Source organism: Leptinotarsa decemlineata, unplaced genomic scaffold (assembly GCF_025532065.1).
Source record: "Leptinotarsa decemlineata unplaced genomic scaffold, Ldec_3_MD MMD2_P_RNA_scaffold_12, whole genome shotgun sequence".
NCBI classification, from domain to species: domain Eukaryota; kingdom Metazoa; phylum Arthropoda; class Insecta; order Coleoptera; family Chrysomelidae; genus Leptinotarsa; species Leptinotarsa decemlineata.
Genome location: NW_027412526.1, coordinates 14,574,077 through 14,601,122, shown reverse-complemented (window position 1 = coordinate 14,601,122; position 27,046 = coordinate 14,574,077). Strand labels below are relative to the sequence as shown.

The 27,046-nt window shown below is 34.5% G+C and overlaps 1 protein-coding gene across 2 annotated transcripts; it reads right to left on the bottom strand.

The window, feature by feature from the left end:
* Positions 1–11,106: 11,106 nt before the first annotated feature.
* On the bottom strand, positions 11,107–26,537 carry LOC111508603 (gamma-glutamylcyclotransferase). 2 transcript variants are annotated; one of them, XM_023164163.2, is made up of 4 exons: positions 26,422–26,537; positions 17,444–17,593; positions 17,252–17,385; positions 11,107–11,635 (listed from the first exon to the last, which is right to left on the bottom strand). In XM_023164163.2, the coding sequence occupies exons 1-4, from the start codon at positions 26,458–26,460 to the stop codon at positions 11,344–11,346; spliced, it is 615 nt and encodes a 204-aa protein (XP_023019931.2). In that variant the 5' UTR covers positions 26,461–26,537; the 3' UTR covers positions 11,107–11,343. The 2 variants fall into 2 exon arrangements, with proteins under 2 accessions (XP_023019931.2, XP_023019932.2); XM_023164164.2 differs by lacking the exon at positions 26,422–26,537 and adding an exon at positions 24,006–24,145.
* Between the last annotated feature and the right edge of the window lie 509 nt (positions 26,538–27,046).

Sequence of the window (27,046 nt, the reverse complement as noted above, 5' to 3'; positions counted from 1 at the left end):
GTAGAAGTACTTGGGATCTGTGTGAGAAGGTTGGTCAACTCTACCCCAATAGGAGAATTCATTTCCTTCAATGTTGCTGTCTGACACATGATCAACAAATATTGAGAACAAGAATCAAAGAACATTCTACAACGACAGCGACACATCAACACTTTTGATTTTTTTTGTTTTATCAATGTCATTGTCTTCTGTTGATTATAAATATATTACTTTCAATCTATTTGTGTTATTTTCTCACATTTTGAAATGCATGCAACAAAATGTTCCTCTTGAATGACAAAGATCGTCACATGCGTGAACAGTTCAGTGAAAGAGCGCATGTGCTAGTCAATGAAAGAGTGGGCTAGTTGATGGAAGAGTGCATGCAAGAGCGCATGTGCTAGTCAATGATAGAGTGGGCTAGTTGATAGAAGAGCGCATGCGTTAGTTTATTTTCTTCTATAAAAGGTGAAGTATCAGTAACATCATCACCTTTCCTATTCACATTCTATTGCTATCACATATCATTCCTCAGACCTAAATAATCAGTACCATGAGCTCTATGCCGTAGTTGATTGCTGAAGATGGTTCACCACTTGTTGATATCGACACTGATTTTGAAAATATTCCAGTATTACATTTATCGAGTCAAGATTCGATAAATGATTTTGATATTAACGACTCTGTCAACTTCGCAAATGTGCCGGAACCAAATGAGCAAATTGTTAATGAAAATCCAATCGTTTCGCAATCATCACCACTCGAACACCCTTCATCTACCCTTCCTCTTGGTGTTGATAAGAAATCTAGAACAATTAAGAGGAAGGTTACTAATGCATCTTCATCGATTGTCACTGACTTCAGAGAAAAGAAACAGTCGCTATCTTCTTTCAGTCCTCTACATCGGTTTGGAGAAATGAAAAAGAAAGCAAAATGCCGCCTTGTGAAGGCGCAGATGGCTATTGCAGAACTTGAAAAGAGTGAGCGGGCTATTAATGCTAATAAGGATACTCTTCAAGCATTAGATGCTAAGATTGCATTAGCGAAGGTTGAATTGTCTAAAATGTGTACGGATGCAGATGAACTCCGTTCAAAAATTGTTGAAGATAATCAATTCAATCAACGTTCGAGAATGCAAGCTCAGGCAGAGCTTGAGGAGTCGACTCAACTTTATGAGACGGCATTATCAGTGAGAGATAATTGGCGAAAAGAGTTGGAGACTGCATTTCATAGTGACGGCAATTAGTTTTGGGAATGATAATGTGTTTTCAATATCGTGAGTTAAAAAATATAAGCGGGAATGGAGTATACAATTAATTTGGTTTGGTATCCACAGAACGTTGCGAATCTATTCTATCAGCTAGATCTATTTGCCATAGATCTGCAAAACCTTCGATAGTGGTTATTCTCCTATGAAAATTACGTCTTGCAGGTCTATGTAATTCATTAACTACTTGTCGTTTGACATCACTTATTTCATTAGTCATTCTATTTCAAAATGATTGAAGGGAAAAGTTGATAATGTTACTGCATTGAATGATGATATGATAGTGATCATTACTTGAGGATATATCAATATATTATACTTTTCCACGTAATTCTTCAATTATTGCAATTATTTCATTGTCATGTCCAGTATGCCCAGCTGGCTTTGAGGCTACCAATAGTTGTAAACGAACAACTAACTCTTTCGGTGAATTCCAGTACACACAATTCACAGATTTAGAATTATATGTTTTCTCCATTTTCTTCCGTTTGAGTGCTCCACCAATTCTACTTCTTATTGGATATTGTCGTGAGTCTAATAGAGGTTTGTTAACTTCAGGAAATTTTTTAGAATTTGTGTTTTTAAAACCATTCTTCAGATGATGTTGTTTATATGGAGCATTCGTTATTTTCAATATTTTGGAATGTACTTGACGAGTTTCTTCATTATCAACATATTGCGGATTCTTCAAAAAGATCATATCATACAAGTCTGGAGTACCTGCGCATTCATATTTTTTCACTTTATTAGCATCCCAAAATGAAATGTTTTCATCTTTGAAATGTACCACTAGACTTACCATTTTCAGCTTTTGTGTAATAGGATCCATACGTACACCAAATGTTCCATCACATGCTGGATTTCTAGATTTTACATTATTCAAATGTTTAGCCAAAACATCTTCACGACTTTCATTCATATTAGGTGAGGAGTCATGTTCCGAGGAATCGATGTGGGACGATGATGGTGTTTCGAATAGAGTTGTTCTCATATCGTCTTGAAGTGTGCTCGTGTCACTATTCACAGATGATACACTACCAAAAGATTGTTTTCTTCCTACTGGAGTACTCATGGGATAATTTGAGGTAGATTGAACATTTCCATGGGTTGACGATAACATTGATGATTTCGAAGTAGCGTTTGATGATAAAACATTCAATGGTTTCGTTATGGGCTCATACAATTTCTCAAGTGTTGTACGATTTTCAATATTATCATTCTTGATAGAGTTGAATTTCTGCCTGACAGCTTCTGTTGTCTCTACTAGTTGACGTTTCAAATTCATTTCACTATTTTTATTTTTATTTTTGTAATCATTTTTCGTATTCATAATGCTCTTTTCAAATTATAGCTCAATTTACTGATGAAGTGACCTCTACAATATTCAGTGATCGAATAAGTTTGAATAATAAGATCATGGATACATAAAACTATCGAATCCTTTGCGATATCTACCTTCATCTATTTTTCTGTCCTTATCAATGACTAGAAATCCATATTGGTCCTCCCAGCATTTAACACACATCAATTGGAATTGTTTGAATGTTACATCGGGTGAAACATGATCTGAATAATTGTGGTGTAAATTCGTCTCATCTTATTTGAACATTATAATGAAATTGGTATTGTCACGCACTAATTGTTTGGGTACCCGTGAATATGTCTGTGCTAGATAAAAACAATCAACATCCTTATGATGTCCCATACAGAAATATGATCTAATAATATCCTGCTTTTCACATATCACATCATCAAAAATGGAAACAGAATTATGCTTAGCGTCGGAGGGTTCCACTATTTCTGCATTATTGTTGGATGTATAAAAACCTAATCCTTTTATAGGTTCCAAAACATTTCGCAAGTACTGATATTTAGGTTGATTGATTGATTTCGAATAGAGATACACATTTCTAAACCTCAGTCCTTGTGGATGTGTTAATAGTGATATCATTGCATTCGTCTTTCCACAATTTGAAGGTCCTATAATGAGTCCTCGAACTGATGATGGAAGTAGTGGACCATGTCTGAATACTCTTTGTCCATTCAATCCACACCCAAATTTTTCATCTAGATTATCTACAGCAAACTTTTCTTTCTGTTTTACAATGCGCATCGTGCCGTGGTTGGAGACTATATAAATGTTATTAGCTTATTCATTTCAATGTGTACCATCAAACGATACGGACGTATTGAAAGTGATCGTAAAATTGAAAGAGGTTGTGGTTTTGTTAATGATTTAATAAACAAACTTCCTTTCGAATTACATCTACCATGAGGTTATCAATACTGTGGACCGGGTACAAAATTGAAACAACGTTTAGCTCGCAACGATCCTGGAATCAATAAATTAGATATTGAATGCAAAAAACAGGATATTCAATATTATAAGCATCCATCCGATCTTGCAGCAAGACATTTAGCCGACAAAGAACCTGAATACAGCGCTTGGGATAGGGTTAAATCGAATGACGCGAGTATTGGGGAAAGAGCAGCTACATTACTTGTCACCAAAATTATGAAAACAAAAAGACATATGAGCATGGGTTGTAGTACCAATAAGAAAAAATGTGAGAGGAAACAAACTAAGAAAAATAAAATTGGAAAAGTTGCATTTGGTGCTGGGATAGTCCATAAAGTGCGAAATGTATTGAAAAAAGCTGGTGGGAATCGATTCGTGACGAATAATAGCAAGAAAGCTATCACTGTGGCATTGCAGGTGGCACGTAAATACCTCAAAGCTGCCGGTGGAAAGAAGAAAATCCGCACACCACGCATAATTCCCGTTCCCAAGATCGGTGAACTTTTGTCATTGATACCAATTTTTGCTGGACTATCCGCACTAGGGAGTTTGGCGAGAGCCGCTGCTGGTATTACCAAGGCCGTGAATTCGGCAAAAGCCAGCAGAGCGGCTTCAATGGAAGCCAATCGCCGCAATAAAACCATGGAGAATTTCATTAGTTCGGACTTCCATTGTCTATTATATAAAATGATTTGAAATCCCTGAAACAAGTAAAAAAGAATAATTAAAAAAGAATAGCTGAAAATAACAATTATATTAAGCAACAATAAACCTGAAATGAAATGATAGTGAAATAACCTACAAGTAAAAATATAATAATTGAATGAATAAAAAATTAAAGGAATGAAAAAAGAAAATAATGAAAAATAACTAAGTGTAGAGATTTCAAGTCACGTTAGTTCACGACGTTTCGATTGTTGGTATCTACAATCGTCTTCGGGTGATGACTGGACTGATTCCTCCGAGAGATGACTATTTTATAGGTCGTTGAAATACTTTCACTTTCTCTGCTTTCTATTTTCCGCTTCACTGATTCTGTGAGAGATGACCGTTTTGGCGGGAGTTGTTATTTTCAGCTATTCTTTTTTAATTATTCTTTTTTACTTATTTCAGGGATTTCAAATCATTTTATATAATAGACAATGGAAGTCCGAACTAGTGAAATTCATCACGAAACATTGTCAATCTCCTTCAAAAAAACCATGGAGGCTGTAGCATTGGGAAAACGCGGAAGTGGAATATACCTCAAACCATACCGTGAAGGTTTAGGACTATATTTAAAACCATACAAAGCCACGAACAAAACAAAAAACTAATTGAACCCCTACCTCAGAGGCCTCTTACTGATCTCGATCTCATTTATTATGCACAAAAAATTAAAATTCCACATTTTTGTGGTGTTTTTATGCGTGACAGATTACCCTCTTCAGGTCCAAAACAAAACGAGACAGCTATTGTTAACTTAGATGGAATAAGTGGACCAGGAACACATTGGGTGGCATATAAAAAATGAGGGAAAGAAGTCACATATTTTGATAGTTTTAGAGATCTACCCCCACCATTGGAATTGACTCGTTTCTTTCGAAAATGATCGAATGTAAAACTCAAATATAACTTTGATCGTCAACAGAAATTTAATACAATTCTCTATGGTCACTTGTGCTTACAGTTTCTCTCTAAATAATTTTCCAAATAAAATGGATACAACACCGAAACTGGATCGGGAGGCTATCAAGGGAATGGAGTTTTCACTTACCTTGAAAAAAATGGATAAAGTGATGCTTGCAAATATGCCCAAGGAAGTGATACTTGCATGTGTAGGACATGAGATTGCATATGTTTGGGAAAAGTTACCTAAACATCTACAAGATGACATCGATATAATGAAACATAGATATTGTTATGAACACCACCCCGATCAAAATTCAGATTCGGATGTTAATGATGGTCCTATACCTCGGAAATCTATGTGTTGTATTTGTAATATAGAGGATGTGAATATGGGTATCAATAAAAATGATACTTATTACAATACAACACCTTCCAAAAAGTGTAAATTGTCTCAAATGTGCTGTTGCTGCGTACAATAAATTGAAATATGTTTCAAAATATTCATCAGTCATGTCACGAAAGTTCGAGCTACAAGCTGTCGGGACAAGTGTCTTGAGTGCGGATTTTTTTCCACCAATTGAATTGGATAGGAACAGCCGTTATGGATTAGGACTTTTGGGATTCTATGGGTGCCATAAAATCAATGATATAACTGAAGCTGATAATTTAGTGAGTTTCAGAATCAGTAATGACAAGTCATCGATACTCCAAAAGTTTACAATTGAAATTCCATGTGGTGCTTACAAAATAGAAGAGATCAATGCCGTCATACAGAAACACATCATGTTCAGATTGTTTCATGATAAGAAACCAATTGATATCGTTGCAGATGATATTTTCTATCTACAAGCCAATAATAATACATTCAAGTGTGAAATGCGATCCAAATATGAAATTGATCTGACACATCCAAATTCTATAGCAGAAATGATGGGATTCGCTCATGACATATTTCCACCAAATCAGATACATGAATCCTCATTACCAATAAACATCACAACTGTGAGACTTATCCGCTTAGATTGCAATATAATATCTGGTTCATATATAAATGGTGAAGAATACCACATTCTTTTCTCATTCGATATTGATGTCGAACCTGGATACAATCTTACTAAAGAATCACACAGTATTATATATATGCCTGTCAGGCCAGAAGGTCGTCAATTGATTCACAATATTAAAATGCGTATTTTGGATGAAAAAAATAACCTTATCGATTTTGGAAGTGAAGAAGAGATTTTTATTATTTTGGAATTGAAGAAAATCGAATACCTATTGTTATGGGTTTCATTTACAATAGACAAAATCGTATTGAACAATCCCAAACCAAAACGAGCTGCACTATCAAACAGAAAAGTGTGCATAAAAAGAAAAGTGTGCATAAAAAGAAGCTCATTCCACAAGTGTATGCTAAACAGTTAGCACATAACGCTCTGTCTGTGAGTGATCTTGATTTTTGTAAATCGATTGGAGTTGAATATATTCGATGAACCACTGCTCGATCAATCTCTCATAAGTTTACATGAGCACACATATAAGCCCTGCGGATCACCGCTATTCAGGAATTCAGATGAAATTAGAATTGCAATCAATAATCAAGATGTTATACTAGATATTGCCGAGAGCTTCATTTACATAGAAGGTAAATTCACCCCGAAAGATGTAGCGAAAACATGGTATCTCTCGAATAATGCAATTGCATTTTTCTTTGATGAAATTCGTTACGAAATGGGTGGTGAACAAGTAGCTGTTGTTAGAAAACCTGGGATAATATCTACAATGAAAACCATGATATCATTTGGACAATCACATGCTAACACATTATTGACATCTGGCTGGGGACTTTCACAATTGAAACAAGATATCTTGGATACAAATAGTCAAGCTTTCAGTGGAAAACTACCACTGAAATATTTGATGGGTTTTGCTGAAGATTACAACAAAAGTATCTTGAATGCTAAACAGGAATTGATTTTGATTATCGCCCGATCATTCAAAAACTCATATATAGGTGAGGTTGATGCTGATTTGGAAATAAATAAAATCGAATGGAAAATAAGACACATTGTACCAGATGATAAACACAAGCTCAAACTTTTGAGTAGAATGAACAAAAGCGGTCTGAATGCCAAACTCAAGTTGGCTTATCGTATGCGGGACCTCTATGAACTACCATCATTACGTGGGACTTCTTCAGACATATGGGCCATCAAAACAACTAACGCTCTGGAGACTCCTCGTTTTGTCATCATCGCATTCCAAAGTACTACCACATCAGAGGATAGAACACAGGATATTACAAAATTCACAACTGCTGGTATCAATAGTATTCGAGTATACTTGAATTCTGAAGTTTATCCATATGAGCGTTGGAATTTGAATTTCGATAAAAAAACTTGATGTTTTGCTTTTGAGAGTTTCCAGCGGAGTTATTATGATAAAGATATGAGTGAACCTCTGATGGACATTGGACAATTTAGAGAGAATCCACTATTCGTCATCGATTGCTCCCATCAACCGAATGCAACAAAATCATCAACTATTGATATAAAGATTGAGTTTGAGACAAGGAAGACCAAGTTTCCACTAAAGTATATGCATTGATTTTGAATGATACAATTTTAACATACAATGCATTGGATGGTTCATTTCACAGCAGATATTGACACTCTTTAAATTATTGATACTATTTGATTTTTTCCACTCTATCATGTACTGTTTTACGATTTTCTTTTTTTCTTTCATTTGTAACTGGTTTATATCATGTATTGTAATTTTTCATAATTCATATATATCATATTTATTGTTTTGTAATCATTTTCTATTACAATGGGAATTAAATAAATAAAACATGAGAATAATACAAAGTTTTTTTATTTGACATTATTTATGATTTATAGGAACATATAGACTATCTAAAATAACGTCTTCCTCATAGTCATCATTTTCGTGACCATCTTCAATTTCCTCTCGATTTTCATCATTCAATTCAAAGTGATGAATAATCCATTCTGGCAAGTATGGTTGGAGGCTATACAGGAATCTTCTCAGATTCAGTTCAATCATAACCTCACAAAGTTGCCACAATTCCAATTCATTATCCAAACATTTGTTACAAACTTCAGCACCACTCCGATAGTTCTCAGCATAACGAAGACATAATTCGATTTGTTTTTCATCATAGCATACACTCATATCATAATTGCTTGCATGTTCAGCTCCATCACCCAACACCTTCAATTTAGATGACAAATGTTGAACCGATGATTTGAGATCTACAACATCGACCCAATATTGACTTGCATACTGCATCCACATCTTTGAATGGTGGAACTGAAATCAAATAAAAAAAACAATTAGCAACCTCCAACTTGTTTCCATGATATAATACTCACATTCCTATTCTATTTGTACTTATAAAGTGAGTGTATTCAACTAAGTCAGTAATGTTTATATTTCCATATAATTATCATCTAAATTATCTAATATATGAATATTATTAAAACAAAAAGAAATTCACTATTCATAATTACTATTACCATTCAATCATACTGAATTTGACTAGAGATCGCGTTTTCATACCTGCAAAACTTCGCGGGCTCTGACCTAAATACACCATCGTATATTTACCACCCGTTGAGTTGATACAACTTATATCGTCATCACTAAATTGCAACGAAATACGTTTTGGTAGCCATGTTTTAAATAATTTATCATTGCTCACATCTTCCAAAGTAAATGAAATTGATTTTCCAAACCTTGTAGAATATGTTGACATATTCCTAATTATATATACTTCATCAATTGGTAATGATGATAAAGCCTTTTGCTCTAGTATTTCAACCTCCTGTACAATCAAGTTATTTGATTTTATTCAAGTCTACTTTTGAAACGGACATAACAGATGCCGATACGAACAGGCAGTGGTCGTTGTGCTCTCGGAGAGGGCAGACGTTAGCACAGTCCTCGGCCACCTGCGTATCACCATCGATAGCGAGGCTAGAGCGATGCGTTATGTCACAACCTTCTTCACTTCGAGAGAGGTGAGGGCACACCGATGAATACGCATTACACCAAACGTCGTGGAGTGAACATCTTGCTCTCTTACCGTTGAACGGTTGCTGCTGCTGTGACGTCACACCACTACTAACTTGGTGGGCTCACACCGATGGAACATTCATTACTTGTAGGATCTTCGAAGTATGCAGACGTATGTTTGTACATAGACAAGCACATTATGAAACCCTGTAAAGTGCTTTCTCTCTCACACACACACACATAAAATCTCACATGAAAAAAAAATCTGAACGATCCATGAACCAGACACTTCAAGGTCACATCACCTTGACTTCACTAAATAACAACAACAAAAAAAAGCAATTAATACGTCATAGTGGTGGGGGGAGGCATAGAACCGGCTCAAATCTCCTACTGAATTATATAGGAATGCACGCTATCGAGGCTGGCGCCAATGTTTTTGTGGGTTTTGTCGTGGTCACATGTAATTAAATATTTCACAAGTGAGTGCAATCAATTGACCCCCACTCTTCTTATCACCAGGTATTTCATTTCGAAAATATATTGTTTAATAATTCCATCAGCCACTTATTCCAAATTTTCACTTCAGAGTGTCTACATTTACAAGTATATTTAACTTAACAGCAGCAGGGTACAGACACGTGACTACTTCTTTTGATAGTAGACATACCAAATTTATTATAAATAAATTCAACCTGCTTTTGTATCAAGTTGATCACAAATGTTTTATCTTCATTTCCATCCTTGTATTTGGATATCATTTTATTTAATTCCTTGCTATCCTGTCAAAAATAGTTTTTGCTGTACCTGTGGAACAAATATTTTTTTCCAACCCTTGAACTTTTTTCCTTCTGCGATGTTAGGTTGATAAGTCACATTCTATTTTTTATACCAGGTCAAACTTTTCACATTCCAGTACAATCGCCAAGGCAACCAAACGATGGTTCTAAAAAGGCATATTTCGTTATTTTGCAGATGAATTTGTAAATAAACGTATCTCATTCTTCTGTTTTGAAAAGGCAACTCATTTGGTTCTCAATATTGAATACATAGTTTAAAAAAATCGTTCACAAAAAAAAAGAAAGTCGGATGAATTGTGCATGGGTAACATATGAATACGTTGACACACAGTTTATACCAAAGAACAAATAATGGAAGCCTTCAAGAGTTTTGAAACTCATTAGTAGTTTACCTCTGGATTCGTAGTGAAAGCTGGGATGAAATTTGTAAAGGATTTCAACATTTTGGTTAAAATCAAGGTATACTAAAAGCTCTTCAATAACGGCATTCACGTATCATCAAGAGAAAGTATTATGAATTACATTTATTTTGAAAGTTTTAATCGGTTCAAAAAAAAAGGATTGAAAATACATTCGTCTTTCTTCAATATTTTGATTAAACGATAACAGCTTCAATCCATTTTTCAAGTAGATCGAACAACTCAACAAAGTCATAAAGGAATTATTCGGATTCTGTACGTCATTATGCATAATTTTTATGACACCAGCTCACAGACTGTTGTTGTCCATGACTATATGCTAATGTTAACTACTTTGATCACGTTTATCAGAGGATATAGCATCAATTGTTATAAAAACCGGGGTTATAACAAACACCGTCTCTTGAGTATTTACATGGATTAACGGATCGTTAACTACAATTGTTGCCAACCTAAACGTATTTCACTTATGAGCTGTCAGACTTCTGAGCTCATTTTTCCATAAAATTATGAGTTTTGTGGAAATTCATGGTCATGATAGAGAGATTAAAAAATAATGAACTAATTTACAATAATCAAAATATTTAACAAAAAACTAGTTGAAAGAAATTGTAAATACATTGTAATATATTTATAACTATTCAAGTTCAATTTTTATTTGAGGTAACTCAGGTTCGTGAAAATAAAATGTTCGGTGCAACATATTTATTACTGACCTTCTTATAAAATATGTCACGAAATAAATTATTACTATTTTTACTACACATTGTCTGTCACTGTTCAGAACATTTCAGGCCAACAATTTTCAACCTTTTCCTACTTTTACCTTTCAATTCTGAACAACTTTCTTGGACAGAAAGAGCAAAACACCAGCCATTTAACAGCTACATAATAACAATCTCATTCAAAGAAATGTATATTATTTTTCTACAGGCAGATTTCGAACTGGAATTTCAAATTAGGTTTAACACTTGCACCATTATCAGGTATTTTTTTCAAGAAATTTATATATTCTTCTGGAAGGCTCGATTCCACAGCACCATTTATCATGGTTTTCAAATAAGCTAGTGTCGGTTTTCTTTCTTCTGGTAAACTTTCAAGACTCACTTCCTCTGCACTTGCAACTTGTCTGTAGCTTCTACATTGCAGAATCTCTCCTTTGGGAGTTTCAACTTCCACGGTGATGGGGTGATAGATGTTGAACCGAACACCTTCCTGACTGAAAAAGGTCAATAGCATAAAAGTTTACTCAAAATTAAGTTTTAGCTTGTAACATTTCTGATATAGAATTTCACCTTGCTTATTTCAAGAGATAACTCGCCTATCGCGAATCGGAATGAATCCTTCTGGAAATACATTTCAGTACATCTGCAGCCCCTCAACCTAGGCACTCTATTCCTAATACTAACGCAGTTCAAAAATTTTTGTAGTGAAGTCGAAAACCCCAGATGAAGTTTGAAGTTCGAATTTCTTTTCTGCTCCGGGCACACATGGACTGAACAGTTGTAAAGAAAGACACACCGAGCATCCTCCTCCCTTGTAGTCACAATGTTCAATCATGGCTGGAGATTAAAGATTACCTTTTCGAAGAGTGGATGGGCATCTTGTGAATACGAATACTCCCGCAGTTAAATATATGGAAGCAGAGAGTTATCTACATGTAGAAAGAAAAACTAGTATGAGACAGAAGAAGAAATTACCACAAAACTGGTAATAGAAACTGCATATAGCTCATTGTAGTGAACATACTTTTTGTGGTGCTGAATAAAAAAACTAGCAATCTGATATTTCTTGTGGTCTGATGACGGATTAAATAGTACGGGTGCCAAGAAAAAATGTTGGTGCTAACACCAAAATCTTAATTGATTATTTTAATTAATTAAATTGAAATGTTGTGCATGCATCTGGTGATCATATTATAAAATGTGATAGCTGCCAAAGATTGAGACGCATTGAGAATTTTCCGGACTTACTTCCAGCGAAGTCAAAGTCATAGACCTAAAAGGCAAGAGAACGCTTAAGTTCCACTGTGAAGACTGCCAAAATGGAGTTAAGCTTGTTCCTACGTAATTGGTGAAAATTGATAAACTAGAGGGACAGATTAAGGAATGCAGAACCTCTACGACAACTATAGTCAATAAACAATATCAAAAAAAATTGTCGAAAAACCTAATATACCTTTGAATTCAGACATCATGATTTACCTAAACTCTCGAAGATTAAAGTAGAGATGAAATCCAAGAAAGTGTAACAAGACAGTGAAACAAGACAAATAGACGGTATTGAAGATAGTGAAATAAACATGGAAAATTATAATCACGTTCGATGCAACTCAACAAGTAGACATACGGGAGGTGTTATAATTTATGTGAAATACATTTATACTTTCACACATTATAAAACATTTAAACTAAGAGGTATTGGTGTAAAATATAAAAAATTAATTTAATATCTGCAATATATCTGATTGGATGTTTGTACCATTCACCATCAAGTTTTGAGGCCATATTCATTGAAGATCTTGAAGAAACGTTTGATGAATTATTCAGTACTAATTACCGTTGTGTATTAGTTGGCGATTTTAATATTGATTGGTCGACCGATTCTTTTTATGGTAAGAATATTAAAAATATTTGTTCTGCTTATGGTATTTTAAAAAGTGTCAAAAAGCCTACACGTGTTACAGTATGAACCAGTAATTCATTAATTGATCCAATATCAATCCAATTGATCCAATTCAATATCAATGAAAATAATATAGGAGCTGAAGTACATGACTGTCCAAAAATAACGGATCGTTCGGTTATTTCAATTAATTTAGGCAATGGAATCAAGGTTAATGAGAACATAAAAAATTTAGAAAAATTAATAAGGAAAATTTAGACAGTATCACAATTAACCTAATGATGTACAACTTTTTAAATTTAATTTCTGTCGACATTGTATAATGAAATTTTGGTGACATATGAAACTGTAATTAATAGAAATGCCCCTATGGAAATAAGTAAGTACCAATGAAAGTTGACATGGTTTGACTATGAATGATTTATTCAAGAGATAGAGCATATAAAAGTTTCAAATCGAGTAGCAACAACAACAAGATAAATGATGATGTCAATCTTAAAAAAATATATATATTATTTTGACAATATTGACAGATATAGACATAATCCCAGAGAAATGTGGAAAACTTTGAAGAAACTGGTTGACAACAATAGCCAAAATGTCTCGAATTGCATGTTTTGAATAAATGAGCATAATAGATTTTCAACGAATAACATAGAAGTAGCTTGTGGTTTTGATAATTATTTTGTTGATAATATTAATGATATTATACAAAGTATTGACATAACTGAAATTTGGCATAATGTGAACAATAATTTATATCGCGAATTCGAAGACTTCGAATTGCTCTCTATGAAACATTTGCGAAAAATAGTTAGTAACCTATACAATAAATTCTCCATATATGAAACGCTGAACTGTAAAATGATCAAAGAGGTATTTGAAACCATTGGTCATATTTTACTTAACTTAATACATCTCGATATATACAAAAAATACCATATGAATTGAAAAGCAGTGCTGATATTCCTATTCCAAAAATAGCAAACACCAATAAAGCCAGTGCTGACGTGTCATCCTGATTTCGTCCAGGTTTGGAGACCAGCTCCTCTACCCTTTTGGCTGATTATTGGCCTTGAGAGGGACCAATGGGTACACAACTGATAGATGACGGCATGAAGTCCTTAGACATCAGTGCCGCCCTTCACGGGATACCCCTACCTGGCTGGGGTGGGATGGATGAAAAAGTTATTCATCCTTTAACGGGGGACATGAGGGCCTCATTCGACAGAGTGTCGAATGTGACATCTAGTTGCCTGTTGTTGTTAACTTGTCTAACTAATCTTAATGAACTGAAGTCTATGGAATGGTTTTGTTGCAAAATATGATGGGTGATTGCTGATTTTTCAGGTCTTCCATATTTTAAGTGTGCTATGTGTTCCTTATATCTCACTTTAATAGATCTTTTTGTATGTCCATAATATTTTGCATTGCAGTCCTTACATTCAATTTCGTAGGCCTATGAGCGTGTAGAGTAAGTAAGTAAGTAAACGATGATGGACCTATATAGCTTGTTAAAATAAAATAAAATAAGGTTGTTGGGTTACTGATTACTACATAAGGACACATTGCAAAAATAAATATGGATAGGCAATATTGTGAAATTAATTTTTATATAGCTGAAAATTGTTTTATATAAACATATATTATAAAATAATAGATAAGGCAAAATTGTAAAATCAATTTAGGTTGGTATACCTGTATGGGTGGTACGCCTGGATGGTTTACCTGTATGGGATACCTAATATAGCATAAATAGGATTAGCTCGCATTAATTTCTAGTTTTAATCTTCCTCTTTGAAGATGATCATCTGGTGATCGAAACACGTGTCGAGATGTTACAAATAACGATTTGGTGTTGGGAAAAAACTCCACTAATATTCATAAAGTTCTTAATTGCATGTCAGCAAATGTACCCACAAAATTTCTCGACTAGTTTCAAAGCAATATATAAATAGTTAGTATTTAAGACAAAATTTAACACCTCGCATCTTGGTAAACGAAGCATTTGCTGACCAAAATTATATAGCTAACTGTCATTATTTTTTAATGCAGAATCACCTTCTGAAGTTTGTAACACTCATTCACTAGCACCCTATATAATATAAATAAAAACGTATAAAAGTTAGATAAATTCTAATGATTTTACTTGATAATGTAATTCTAAAAATTAAAAAAGATTTACATAAGTGGTTCAGAAATTCATCCCAGACAGTAGAAATAATTCTCAAAAAATAGATTTCTACAGTTTTTCTGTACATAGATGAACTACAGTTTTATATTTCCTAGTAAGGTAATTATGAAGCGTATAATTCAGTCTATTAAACTGATTTCCACCTGTACGAAAATAATTGATTCATGTAGTGTATGTAGTGTCATGTAGTCTGTATTCTACTAGTTGTTGCCCGCGGCTTCGCTCGCGTAAAATTTAGTAGTTGTAGTACTAATTAGTACTATGTTGCTGTATCGCTGCTGTTCCAATGTTTTGACAGAATCAGAATCAACGAATTTAGGCGTGAGCAGTGAGTTACAGATCGATAACCCCTTACATCAGCAGAATATTATTCGATGACCCGAAGACGACATCAATTATTTTGCTGATATCTGCAAAGTCGGCTATAATTTATATATAAATATGTGCAATCGATTTGTAATAGCCAGTACTTATATTTCATAGTTATTAGTTGTTACTCTGTTCAAATGAAAAGTTTTTAAAAACCCTTTTGTGTGAACGAGAAATATAATTAGCGTTATAGAACAGTGCTTTCAAAAAATTGTTCTACAGTGCCATCTAGTGGCGAGTTACAGAAAAATGATAGCCTAGAAACCTTCTCTTATACATGTCAAGTTTCATCATGATCGGTTGAGCGATGTAGAAGTTCATCACTTACCAAACAACCAACCAACCAATCAATCAACAAACATTCATTTTTATATATTAGATATGTATGTATTCGGTTGTTTTAAAAGTTTTGTTCGTTTTTATGAGACTACTTCAAACTGTAATATCTCAGTAAATACTTATTCAATTCAGTTGAAATGCCAACGTAACACATAAGTTGAATAATTCCGTCAGCATAAATATTGTGTGCTCGGGATTCACTGAAGTCGACGAAAGCCGTTTTTGCCTGGTACTGATTGGTAAAATTTCTGTCGGTAAGGAAGTTATTGAAGGGCTTGAAAAATTGGTAGTATGATTTCGAGAGGTCTGGTGAATGAGGCAGAACGTTGACGCTCAATTCGTTTAATTTTCGGACGATGATTTGGGAAACGTGCCGATGGGAGTTATCGTGGATAAGGGACTGCTGACGCAATTTTTAGTACATTTCTTCAATTTTCGCACAGTAGAACTCTGCTGTCATGGTTTGGCATGGTTGCAGAAAGTTATAGTGAATCACACCAACCGCTGATCACCATACCATAACCCATTACCTTTTTTTATCAGTGTCAAACCACTGTCCTGGACGTCTCCTGTTATCCTAGAGGATCCACTTTCAATCACACGTGACGATCAGATACAAATAAGAATCGTTTTGGTTGCGCAAAAGCAAAGAAGAACAGACTTCGAAACGTGATAATTTCAGTCGGCCTTTCAAATCGTAAGGCACCCACTTTTAGAGCTTTCAAGTTTCTTCAATACGTTTTAAACTATCAAAAACTGCATGGGAGCTAACGTCCGGTTCTTCCGCTATCCCACACACCGTTTGTGATAGGTCAGTCTTCACCAGGGTCGACAAATTCGTCCTGGAATACTGTGGGTCGGCCACTTCAGGGCTTAACTTTGAGGTTAAAATCTCCGGAACTGAATTTCGCAATTCAACGTCAAACAGTGCAGTCATTAACATTGCCAAATGTCTCGTTAATTTTTGGGGCTGGTTCGGCAGCACTTTGGTTCAATTTGAATTCGTAGAGAAAAATTGGATGGAAATCGCTTAACGACATCATATAGTAATAAGTTGAAAAGAGACAAGAGATTGAACAGCATTGGTGTTCAGATTCAGATTTTTCTATTCTATACATTGTTATAGAATAGAAAAATCTGAATTGATCAGTATATATCACAACACTGTAGAATAAATATTTATTGAGGTATGGAGCTACAAAATAAACACATGACTTTATGACGGACAAAACTTTTGGAACAACCCAATAAGTAGATATCATTATATTGAAAAACATAGCTCTAGTAGGGTACCAAGTTTTGACTCACTTGTCCAAGGCTTTCAAATCTTCATTCTTTATTTCCCAGATTGCTCCCCAAACATGGCTACCCTTTTTAGGAACGATCGTCCCTGCGTATCCCTCCCAAGTTTTGGTATAAGTTATAAAATCAATCTGATAATTCTGCGAAACCAAAAAGACATAAAAACATTTTCAAGTATTTATTATTATAAAAACTCACATTTAGTTTTCCGATACCGTATCTAACTGCATTCGGGTTGCAAATGTGCATTCTAGCTGTAGATAAATTGCTTCCGAAAGCAAAATACAAAGTTGTTCCATCCATTCGCGAAGAAACTGTGCCAAATCTCAAAGTTGATATAAATGAAATCTGAAAGGAAAGTTAATTATTGTTATGTATACTGTGTTCAGTTGAAATCGTCGTCAAGTGGAACATACGTATACAAACAGCCAACATGCATAGTTGCTCTGTCGTAGACAAGTTAAAATATTTTACAGTGTTCAGATATCCTAGAAGATGTTTCGCTAAACAACCCACACAGGTTATCGATTGAAGAGAACAAAATCCGGGCCAGTAGGCCGTGGTCGAGACTTCGAAATATAAATTTCGTCCTGATGGTGTCTGCAGCAGCAGATGAAAAGTTTAATACTTAGGTTCCATTCGATCATAGCCTACTAGCCCGGATATTGTTCTCTTTAAACGTGACTCGGCTCATGAAAGCCTATGTTTTTATATAAGTGATTATATAGGTCGCCCAGTGTAGCTGGTGGTCGCCTGTGTCTCTTAGGTCTTAGTCAATGTTGGTTTTCGTGTTGAAGTCAAAACGTTCTTTGGTGGAACAAAGTCCGTTGTAGCTGGTTTCTGTAGATATTGAGGAATCATTGCTTGATACTGTCGACATCAGTCAATGGCTGAAATTCCATTGTGTCGTTGAAGTCAGAATTAAAATTTTCCTTAAACATTTCTTCTTTTAAATTGGATTCGTTAGAAAGTACATAGAAGTTTTCATCGGTACTTTCGGAAGTGTTTAGTAATCAACTGTCCCACTCATTTTCGAAAAAAGTTATACTTCTCTTGATACGAAGGTAATTTTGAAAATCTGTCCACATTTTGCTATTGGCACTTGATGTGGGGTATCAGAATATGTCCATGAATCTTTAATATAGGGTGTCATCTGACTTGGGCCACCCCATCTTTGAATTTTTGAATACAGGCCTATATTTTTTGCTGTAGTTTTTGGATCGTAGACGTTCACTTCATACTGAGAAATTGAATTTTATTTTATATTCAGTAATATTTGTTTCAGTAATATTTGATTATAATTGGGTTCATTATTCCCTTTTAAATTACGGCCCTGGAAATTGGTTGACTGATTTAAATAAAAACACAATGGCAACTTTAACGTCTTCCTATGTACCGTAGAGTTTTTCAAGAGTTTTTTTTCATTTTTAGGTACCTTTTCATATTTTTTCCATTGCTAAGAGCGTTTTCTACAATGAACTTCGAGTAAGAAAACCTTTTATGATTATCTGAAACATATCTACAACAAAAATATATTATATGATGAGCAGAAACAGATATGACATCCGAAATGAACACTATAATTGTAATGAAAATTGAAATGAAGTAATTTATATACACAAAAAAATTAATGGTGCAATAAATGTTCAAATTATTTGTCTGGAATGTACTTCGAGACAAATAATGGGCCAATAAGATGGCCTGCAAAATCACCAGATCTTACTATTTTGGACTATTTTCTAAGGGGGACATTGAAAAATAGGATTAACGCTGGCAGAGAGATAGAAAATGTAGAAGACTCGAAATAGAAGATTTAGAACGATTTCGCAACAATGCAGCAAATACGTGTTTTCAGGGCAATAAATAATATGAAAAACCCAGTTCAAAAATGTCTTGAAATGAAAGGGCTCCAATTCGAACATTTATTGCGCCAATAATTTTTTTGGGTACCTATATAAATTACTTCATTTCAATTTTCATTACAATTATATTGCTCGTTTCGTATGTTATTATTGCTATCATTTCTTTTTCTGCTTATTAAAACACATATAATATATTTTTGATGTAGATATGTTTCAAATAATCATAAAAGGTTTTCTTATTCAGTCAACCAATTTCCAGAGCCGTAATTCAAAAGGGAATAATTCACACAATTATAATCGAATATTACAAAAACTACAACAAAAAATACAGGTCCGTATTTAAAAATTCAAAGATGGGGGTGGCCCAAGTCAGATGACACCCTGTATAGAAGATTCATGAATATATTCTGAAAGCCCACATCAAGTGCCAATAGCAAAATATGTACTGATTTTCAATATGTCTGCGAATAAAGAAGATATAGGCAAAAATATAATTTGGGATTTTTTGGTTTTTCCTATATATCTCCAGAACCAAAAAAGCTATATTCAATTTCTTTACATCATTGAATAGGTCTCTACAATACACAACTTCGCAACACTCTATCTCTTATCGTTTACGAGATACCCATGTACAGAAACGAATTTGAAGAGCCCTGTATATGTAACTTGATCTCTACATGAGTCAATAATGTATAATTATAGGAATGCAGGCATCCGCGGCTGGCGTCAATGTTTTGGTTGGTTCCCAAGTTTTGCCGTGGTTTCCTTTGGTTACAATCTCCATACGTTTCAACTGCAACTGCAGCAGTCATCTTCAGTAGCGTGATCGAAGTACTCTACTTGACGTATCAACAGTTTCAGTTTAATAAAATACCACGGCAAAACTCGGAAGCCAATCGAAACCATTTAAAAATTATTTTCTTTTTCTACAGCATGTGGATGAAAACATATTTTTGAAAATGTTTTTTGATACTTATTTATTCATTTTCAGTAAAAATTGCAAATAATTGTTTGGTGCATTTCAGATTGAATTACTACACTTCGACAACGTAGAAAGGTGTATACGAACAACCAAACAAAAATTGTACTTCAGTGATATAGTCATATTTATTATAGTTTATGAGATATTCAAACATAAAAATTGAAAAAAAAATCCTGATTTTCTATTTTTGAATCTATTTTTAAATTTTCTTATTTTTTTAGTTATTTGTTTATAACTGATGCAATTTTTGTAAGAGACACTTGAATTTTTTCACAAACTGTCTACACGTTATTCGTTCATATTATTTACCTACAAATAAGAAGAAAAACGTTTGACCTGAAAGGCACTTATTTACCATATTATAATATGAACACGAAAATGCAAAAATATGCAGCTATGATAATTTTCTAATTTAATCTCTTATTGGTAGAAGGTCAAATGATTCAAATTGTTATCATATAGAGCACACATTATGTAGAATTTACTCAGTATGGAAACGCTTAATGAAGCACGTGTTGCGATTTTGTATACTGTTCAGTGAAAATATCACAATGAAGTGCTGCATTGATAGTTCAATAATAGTTTCGAAGGAAACTTTGTTTATAACTGTTGCAATTTTTGTAAGAGGCACTTGAAATTTTTCAAAAACTATCTGCACGCTATTCGTTGATATTATTCGGAGGTGGAGAAAAAAGTTTGACCTGAAAGGTACTTATTGACCAGATTTGTAAATGAACATGCGAGAAGGAGTAGCGCCACTTCAGAACACCCCCACTCCTTCACTTCTGCCGTCATCCAGTCGACCAATCAGAAGCTACCGCGCGTACAGCGGGAAATTCAAACCAGTAGATGAACAAACTTGTTCCCAGCCCACAATCCCATGTATTTTCTCATGGAGCTAAACTTTTTCCTACGTGAGGGGTGAGGTGAAGTCCCAAGGGGACTCAGGGGGTGAGGCGGTGTACCAAGGGGACCCTAGAGGGTGGGGAGTCCCAAAGGGGTCCACGCTCTTTCAATCTCTCCGATAGTCATTTCTTCCTGCATCGATTAAGTCACAAGTTTCTCTCTCCCACTCTTCGAAACACACCTACCTCGAATTGTGTGTTCCACAAGGTTTCGCTCGGATGTCATGAAAATTGCAAAAAGTTCAGCTCCATAAGAATAAATATAGTCTGACAAAACTAAAAAACATTATTTTAAAGAACAAAGTATTATTGTGAAAAAAGCTTGGGGGCTAGATATACAAAAATATGGCACAAAGCGCCCACGCTTTTTTTCACAAGCTTATTTAAAAAAATATTTTCAACTTTTCAGTTCGATGTTCTTTAAAAGCGTATTCTTTAGTTTTTCAAACTATATTTGAGTTTCACTTTTTGATTTCATATGTTATAAAAGCGTGTTTTTAAGTTTTTTAAACTATATTTATTCAGGTGTACATTCTACAATAACGTTTTCATTGTTGAAATCCATATTCTGGTTTGATTTCAAATAATCGAATTAGATTTTAAAATGTATCTTTCGTTTCGTTCAAAATATTTTTCTGTACTGATACTTAATCACGGGTACTCAATTGAAAATATTTGAATATCTAAATATTTCATCTGTAGTACAAAATTTCGCTAACACTTATTATTCTCAAAATGAGAATGCAAAAATATGCAGCTGTGATAATTTTCTAATTTCATCTCTTATTGGTAGAAGGTCAAATTATTTGAATTGTTATCATATACAGCACAAATTATTAGTGAAATTTAGTCAGTATGAATACGCTTGATGAAACTTTTGTTTAGCGAAACACGTGTTTCGATTTTGTATACTGCTCAGTGAAAATAAAGTGCTGCATGAATAGTTCAATGATAGAGTTTTCGAAGAAACATACAAGAAAAACCAGTTGTTTGAAATTTGAATTCTAATGTTTCGTGAAAATGAAGGGACAGAATAGAGACATGTGGTATCACAACTGCTTTTATATTGTACTAGCGGCCGCCTTGGCTCCGCATGGGTGCTATGCTGTAACTAAATAAATTAATGGATGTAGCCGTTACTCTTGGCAAGAGATCATCACGGAGAATGAGAAATGAAAATGTTTATGTTTTTACTACTTGTATGTATGTATGTATATAGTAGGGAGGGTGATAGTATACCCACAGTAGTTAGGCCACATTGTACATCCTCCCGAGGAGTTGTCCTCCTAGGTCATCGTCCATCCTGTTGTTTCCAGGAAGGTGGACAGGTTACTAGGAAACATATCGGCAGGTGTAGGCCAAGACTCGCCGAACACACACTCTCTTTGGCAACCTTGAGGTATCTCACAGCGGCCTCCGCGAAGGTTTTGGAAGGTGCAGCGACATTACTGTCGTTGCGCGGCTTCTTGAACCTTCCTGGGGTTCCCCTAATGGAAGTGTTCAAGTGATGGCGGTTTCCTGTAGGGGCTGCCGGTTCCTTGCCTTCATTCAAGGCGGAGATCTGCGCCCGCCGCAGGAAATGCCCTTGCTGTTGGAGGTAGAGTGAGGAAGGAGGAGGGTGCACTTATAGTTGTTGCCACTCCTACCTCTTTCGCTCTCCTTCTCCTGGCCATTCCCCTATCCGCCACCTGGAGACGCGCTCGATAGACAGCCCAACACACGGGTCTTTTTTTTCCACTTATATTTGTAACTGAAGTTACTGCAGTTTCGTCTTTTAATGATATTTTCAACTGATACCAAATATGAATTCACCCACCGAAAATTTGAGGGTATGGAGAAACAGTGATGAAAAGATAATTTTGTTTTATTGGCTCGCCTTTTTTCCCGCGGCTTGCGCCCGAGTTGATTTATTTGAAAATCCAGAATGTTAGCCTTCAAAAATACGAACAACGAAGAAACAGTGATAAAAAGGTAATTTTCCTATGTAAACGTTCCCCTTCTATTCCTAGTGGAGGCACTCAGATGGAATATTCAAAAATCATTTCTTATTTCACATCTACAACAAAAGTTCAGCCGGAGAAACAGTACGGAGAAACAGTGATGAAAAGGTAACTTTATTTCATTAACCCTCGTTTTACCCGTGGCTGGCGCCCCAGTTGGAATATTTGAAAATCCTTTCCTATTGCATATCTACAACACAAAACGAACCTACATACAGAATTTCAGCCTTCGAAAATATAGTGTTACGGAGAAACAGTGATGAAAAGTCATTTCCACATGTAAACGCACCCCTTTCATGCCCAGGGGGCTCCCCAGTTGGAATATTTTTAAATCCTTTCTTACTGCATATCAACAACATAAAACGAACCTACATACAACAGTCAGTCTCCGAAAATGTAGCGGTACGGAGAAACATTGATTAGAAGGAACTTCCAGTTGGAATATTTAAAAATCCTTTTTTAGGGCGCATAAGACCTAAGAAGGACCTATATTCAAATTTCAGCTTCCTAGGACTCACCAGTATGGAGAGACAGAGAGGTCATTTCAAAAACAAAAATTATATAAATCAAAAATTCATATAATCATCTTGCAACTGTTATGAATCCAATAATGAATAATTTCAATGGCAGTGATTCGGATATTGATATCGAATGCAGTGAGTGTATTTATAACAAAAACTATATTTTCACATTTTCATTGAGTTTTACTGTATAATTAAATTATATTTTATTATTAATATATATTTTCATAAAGTACACCTCACGATTTGATTTCCACAAACTTTATTTGGAAAATATATCACGATGTGTTTCGCTAACACAGTAGCTTCTTCAACAGTGATTTGAATACTACAAGTTGCTTCTTACGCTAATATTCATATACCACAAGTAACTTCAATTGGGACTACCTTCATCGAATTACCAATTATGATTACCTGAAGCTGATTAACGGAAAAATAGAACAGATTTTTTTTTATATTACCTCACTTCTACATCAATAATAATACTTACATGATTTACACATTAGTCAATGTTTCTCTTTCAGTATTTATTAAGTCAGGATCTCCCATGGCGACTATGTTGGAGTCACAGAGAAAGTGACAGTTTTTTTTTTAATTTTAAATTAAATGAATAGATGTGAAGTTGACAGTTGATAGTAATGAAATTATTGACAGTGATTTTTTTGACCTTATCGCCAACATACAATGAGAGATGAAAAATAAAACATATATATAAAACATTTCTGTCAGGCCATGGACCACCAAGTTGATTAATTAGTTTGTAGTTAATAGTTACGATAACTACAAATAAATACAATACAATACAGTAAATAAATGGAATGGTTGTTCTAATTCATCTATAAATAAAATACGCATGAAATTATTCAATGTCCTTTAATCATTAGGTGAAACCTGTAACTACAAAAATTGAATTATAAATTAATGCGATTTTTGTGGTTGTATACTCTTTACTAAATTCTGAATCCTTGGTTCAATGTTACTTAAACTTAAATGCATATCAGCATTGGCATCCAACCAATTTCGGTACTTGTTTTTAATAATCAGAAGCGCCGAAAACAGACATGTCGAAGAAAATAAAGTTTGGTAACCAATAGCAATGTCTCGAAGTTTTGGTGAAGAAATTGCCTTTTGGCTCCAAAATTCTTCAAAATGAATTCCTGATTCGAATGTATCTTTTGAGTTGCTGTCGTGTAGCAAATCGATTACTTCTTCTTGAACTTCATCAGGCACCTCAGGAACGTTTACAATAAATGGATTGCGGATCAGTTTTTCTATTCTCTTTTGTATTCTCGCGGTCGGGAAAATAGCGATTGAATTCAACTTTTAAGTTTTTTAAATGTAATATATTCTTTTGTATTTCTCCTTTAATTTCAGCATTCTGTCCATCAATAATTTGATTAAGCCTATCAAATACATACAAGTTATTACTTTCGACCTTGTTGATCCATAGCTCGATTTTAGCAATAAACGCACAGATTTTATCTTTCATAAGCAAAAATATTGTTCATGCCTTGCAACTTAAAATTTCCCGACCCTTGCAGTAGAAGGTTTGATTTGTTCAGTTGCGCAAAAAATCGACCAAATAAGCAAGATATATTTGAAATTTGGACTCGCAAAACTGATCAAACAACTCTTTGTTTTCCTTGTTAGTTAAAATAGTTTTACTTCCTCTCTTAGTTCGTACAACCTCAACCTTTGGAAAGGCAACGCACTTTCGTGTGGAAAAGCAAAGTTTAATGTTCAGAGTTCATATCAGAACACAATTGTTTGAAGAGACGAGTATTGAGTACATTCTTTTCAATGAAATTTAATAATTTTATAGCTACTTTCATCGTCAAAGCAAAGCATTCTGGAAGCGACTCGGCAGCTAGTGCTTTACGATGAATAACGCAGTAATTGCAAACGGATTTTTGGTTTTTATCAATGCTGCAAGACCAAAGTGAGAACCAAGCATAGCAGAAGCACCGTCCGTACATAACACTGCAAGCCGTCCCCACATAAGTCCATGTTTCTCCATATATTGAATTATTGCATCCATAACATCTGCACCTTGCGACGTCGTTTCAAGTTCTTGAGAAAATAGTAACTCTTCTTCAAACATTTTATCGGCGGGTCGCATTGTATCGTGTCGACTCATCTAATATATTTATAAGGATGGCTCCGCGGACCGCTTGGGATGCTTCCAGGGACCACCAGTGGTCCACGGACCACCGGTTAAGAATCACTGCTCCAAATGAATGAGTTCTTGATCAGTGAAGTTCGAAGTGTACTGAGTTGAACCTCAAAACGATGAGCAGCCACAGTCCCTCGCGTATTTCTTATATGTACCGCTCTTGGTGAAATCAAATGGGCCAAGTCACTTGAACACTTCCCGAGAAAGTATCTATAGAAGTATCTGTATTCTGGTACAAAAACCTAAATACCAAAATAATTTTGTCTGTTTGAAAAATCTGTTTTTCCGTTAACCAGCTGTCGTCCCCCTACGAACGACCACTCTCAAAAGACGAAACTTGTGCGAGGTAAAGACTAACTTGTGATTCCTAACACAAGTATTGGTCTGTTTAGGTAATTGATTATGAGTAATTAATAATACTTAGGAGACTTTGCATCCAGCTGTGTTTACAATTTCCATCTAATATATCAATTCGGTATATCTCTGAAAATACTTTCTACTGTTGTTTTTTTTTCTTCGAAACAATCATATTTTTATACTCATTACCTAATGAAGAGATAAACCACAAATGCACAGTAAATTGATTAAGCTGAAGGGAATTTTTATATATTTGAGAGTTAAAGAATATATTATTGAAAACAATCAATGAACAATGATACTATCATCATATTCTTAAGCCATTGTCATTACTATAGTTTCTATATTTCTTAACGAACTATAAAGAGTCACTCACCTCCAACAACGATACAACAAAAGTCTTTTGCAACATCATCGATTGACCAGAGATGGCATAGAACAACACAACAGAAACAGTTACAATTTAATCTAGAAATGTTTGCAAGAAAAATAATAACGTAGTTATGATTCTGACCTCTAAATTTAGGATAACGCCTGGAAATTCCCTTTCCGAGAATAATAACAAAATTTCCAAGGGGTTATCTGAAGAGAACAAAAATCAATTCAATATGTTGTACCATGCAGTTCTCTCTAAAAAGAATAGAATTAATGGTGAAACATTTTGAGAAATGATAAGATTTGTAGAAAAACCGATCATTCGAGAGATGAATTCGGTTCGTAACAATTTTTATTGCGGAAATATGAACTCACTATTTTTTAACAGTTTCATTTATTATAATGAATATTATATTTTGGTTCTTTATTTATGAACGTCTGTTCAATGTTTTAATTGATGTTACAGTTTGTCGCATTTACGGTAATAACACTCTTCAATTTTCGATATTGGAATGAATGCAAATCTAATTTTTTTATAAAAATATAGTTTGTTAAGTCACATTTAAAAAAAAATAACTGTAACCTGAACTTTGAAATTGTACTAACTATTACGAACTCACAAACAG

Coding starts and splice junctions, on each gene's coding strand:
- LOC111508603 (XM_023164163.2), bottom strand. CDS start 26,460: ATGATGTTGCAAAAGACTTTTGTTGTATCGTTGTTGGAG. Junction 17,386..17,443: donor ACGGTATCGGAAAACTAAAT/GTGAGTTTTTAT, acceptor TTGGTTTCGCAG/AATTATCAGATTGATTTTAT. Junction 11,636..17,251: donor GATTTGAAAGCCTTGGACAA/GTGAGTCAAAAC, acceptor GACCTTTTTCAG/TCAGGAAGGTGTTCGGTTCA.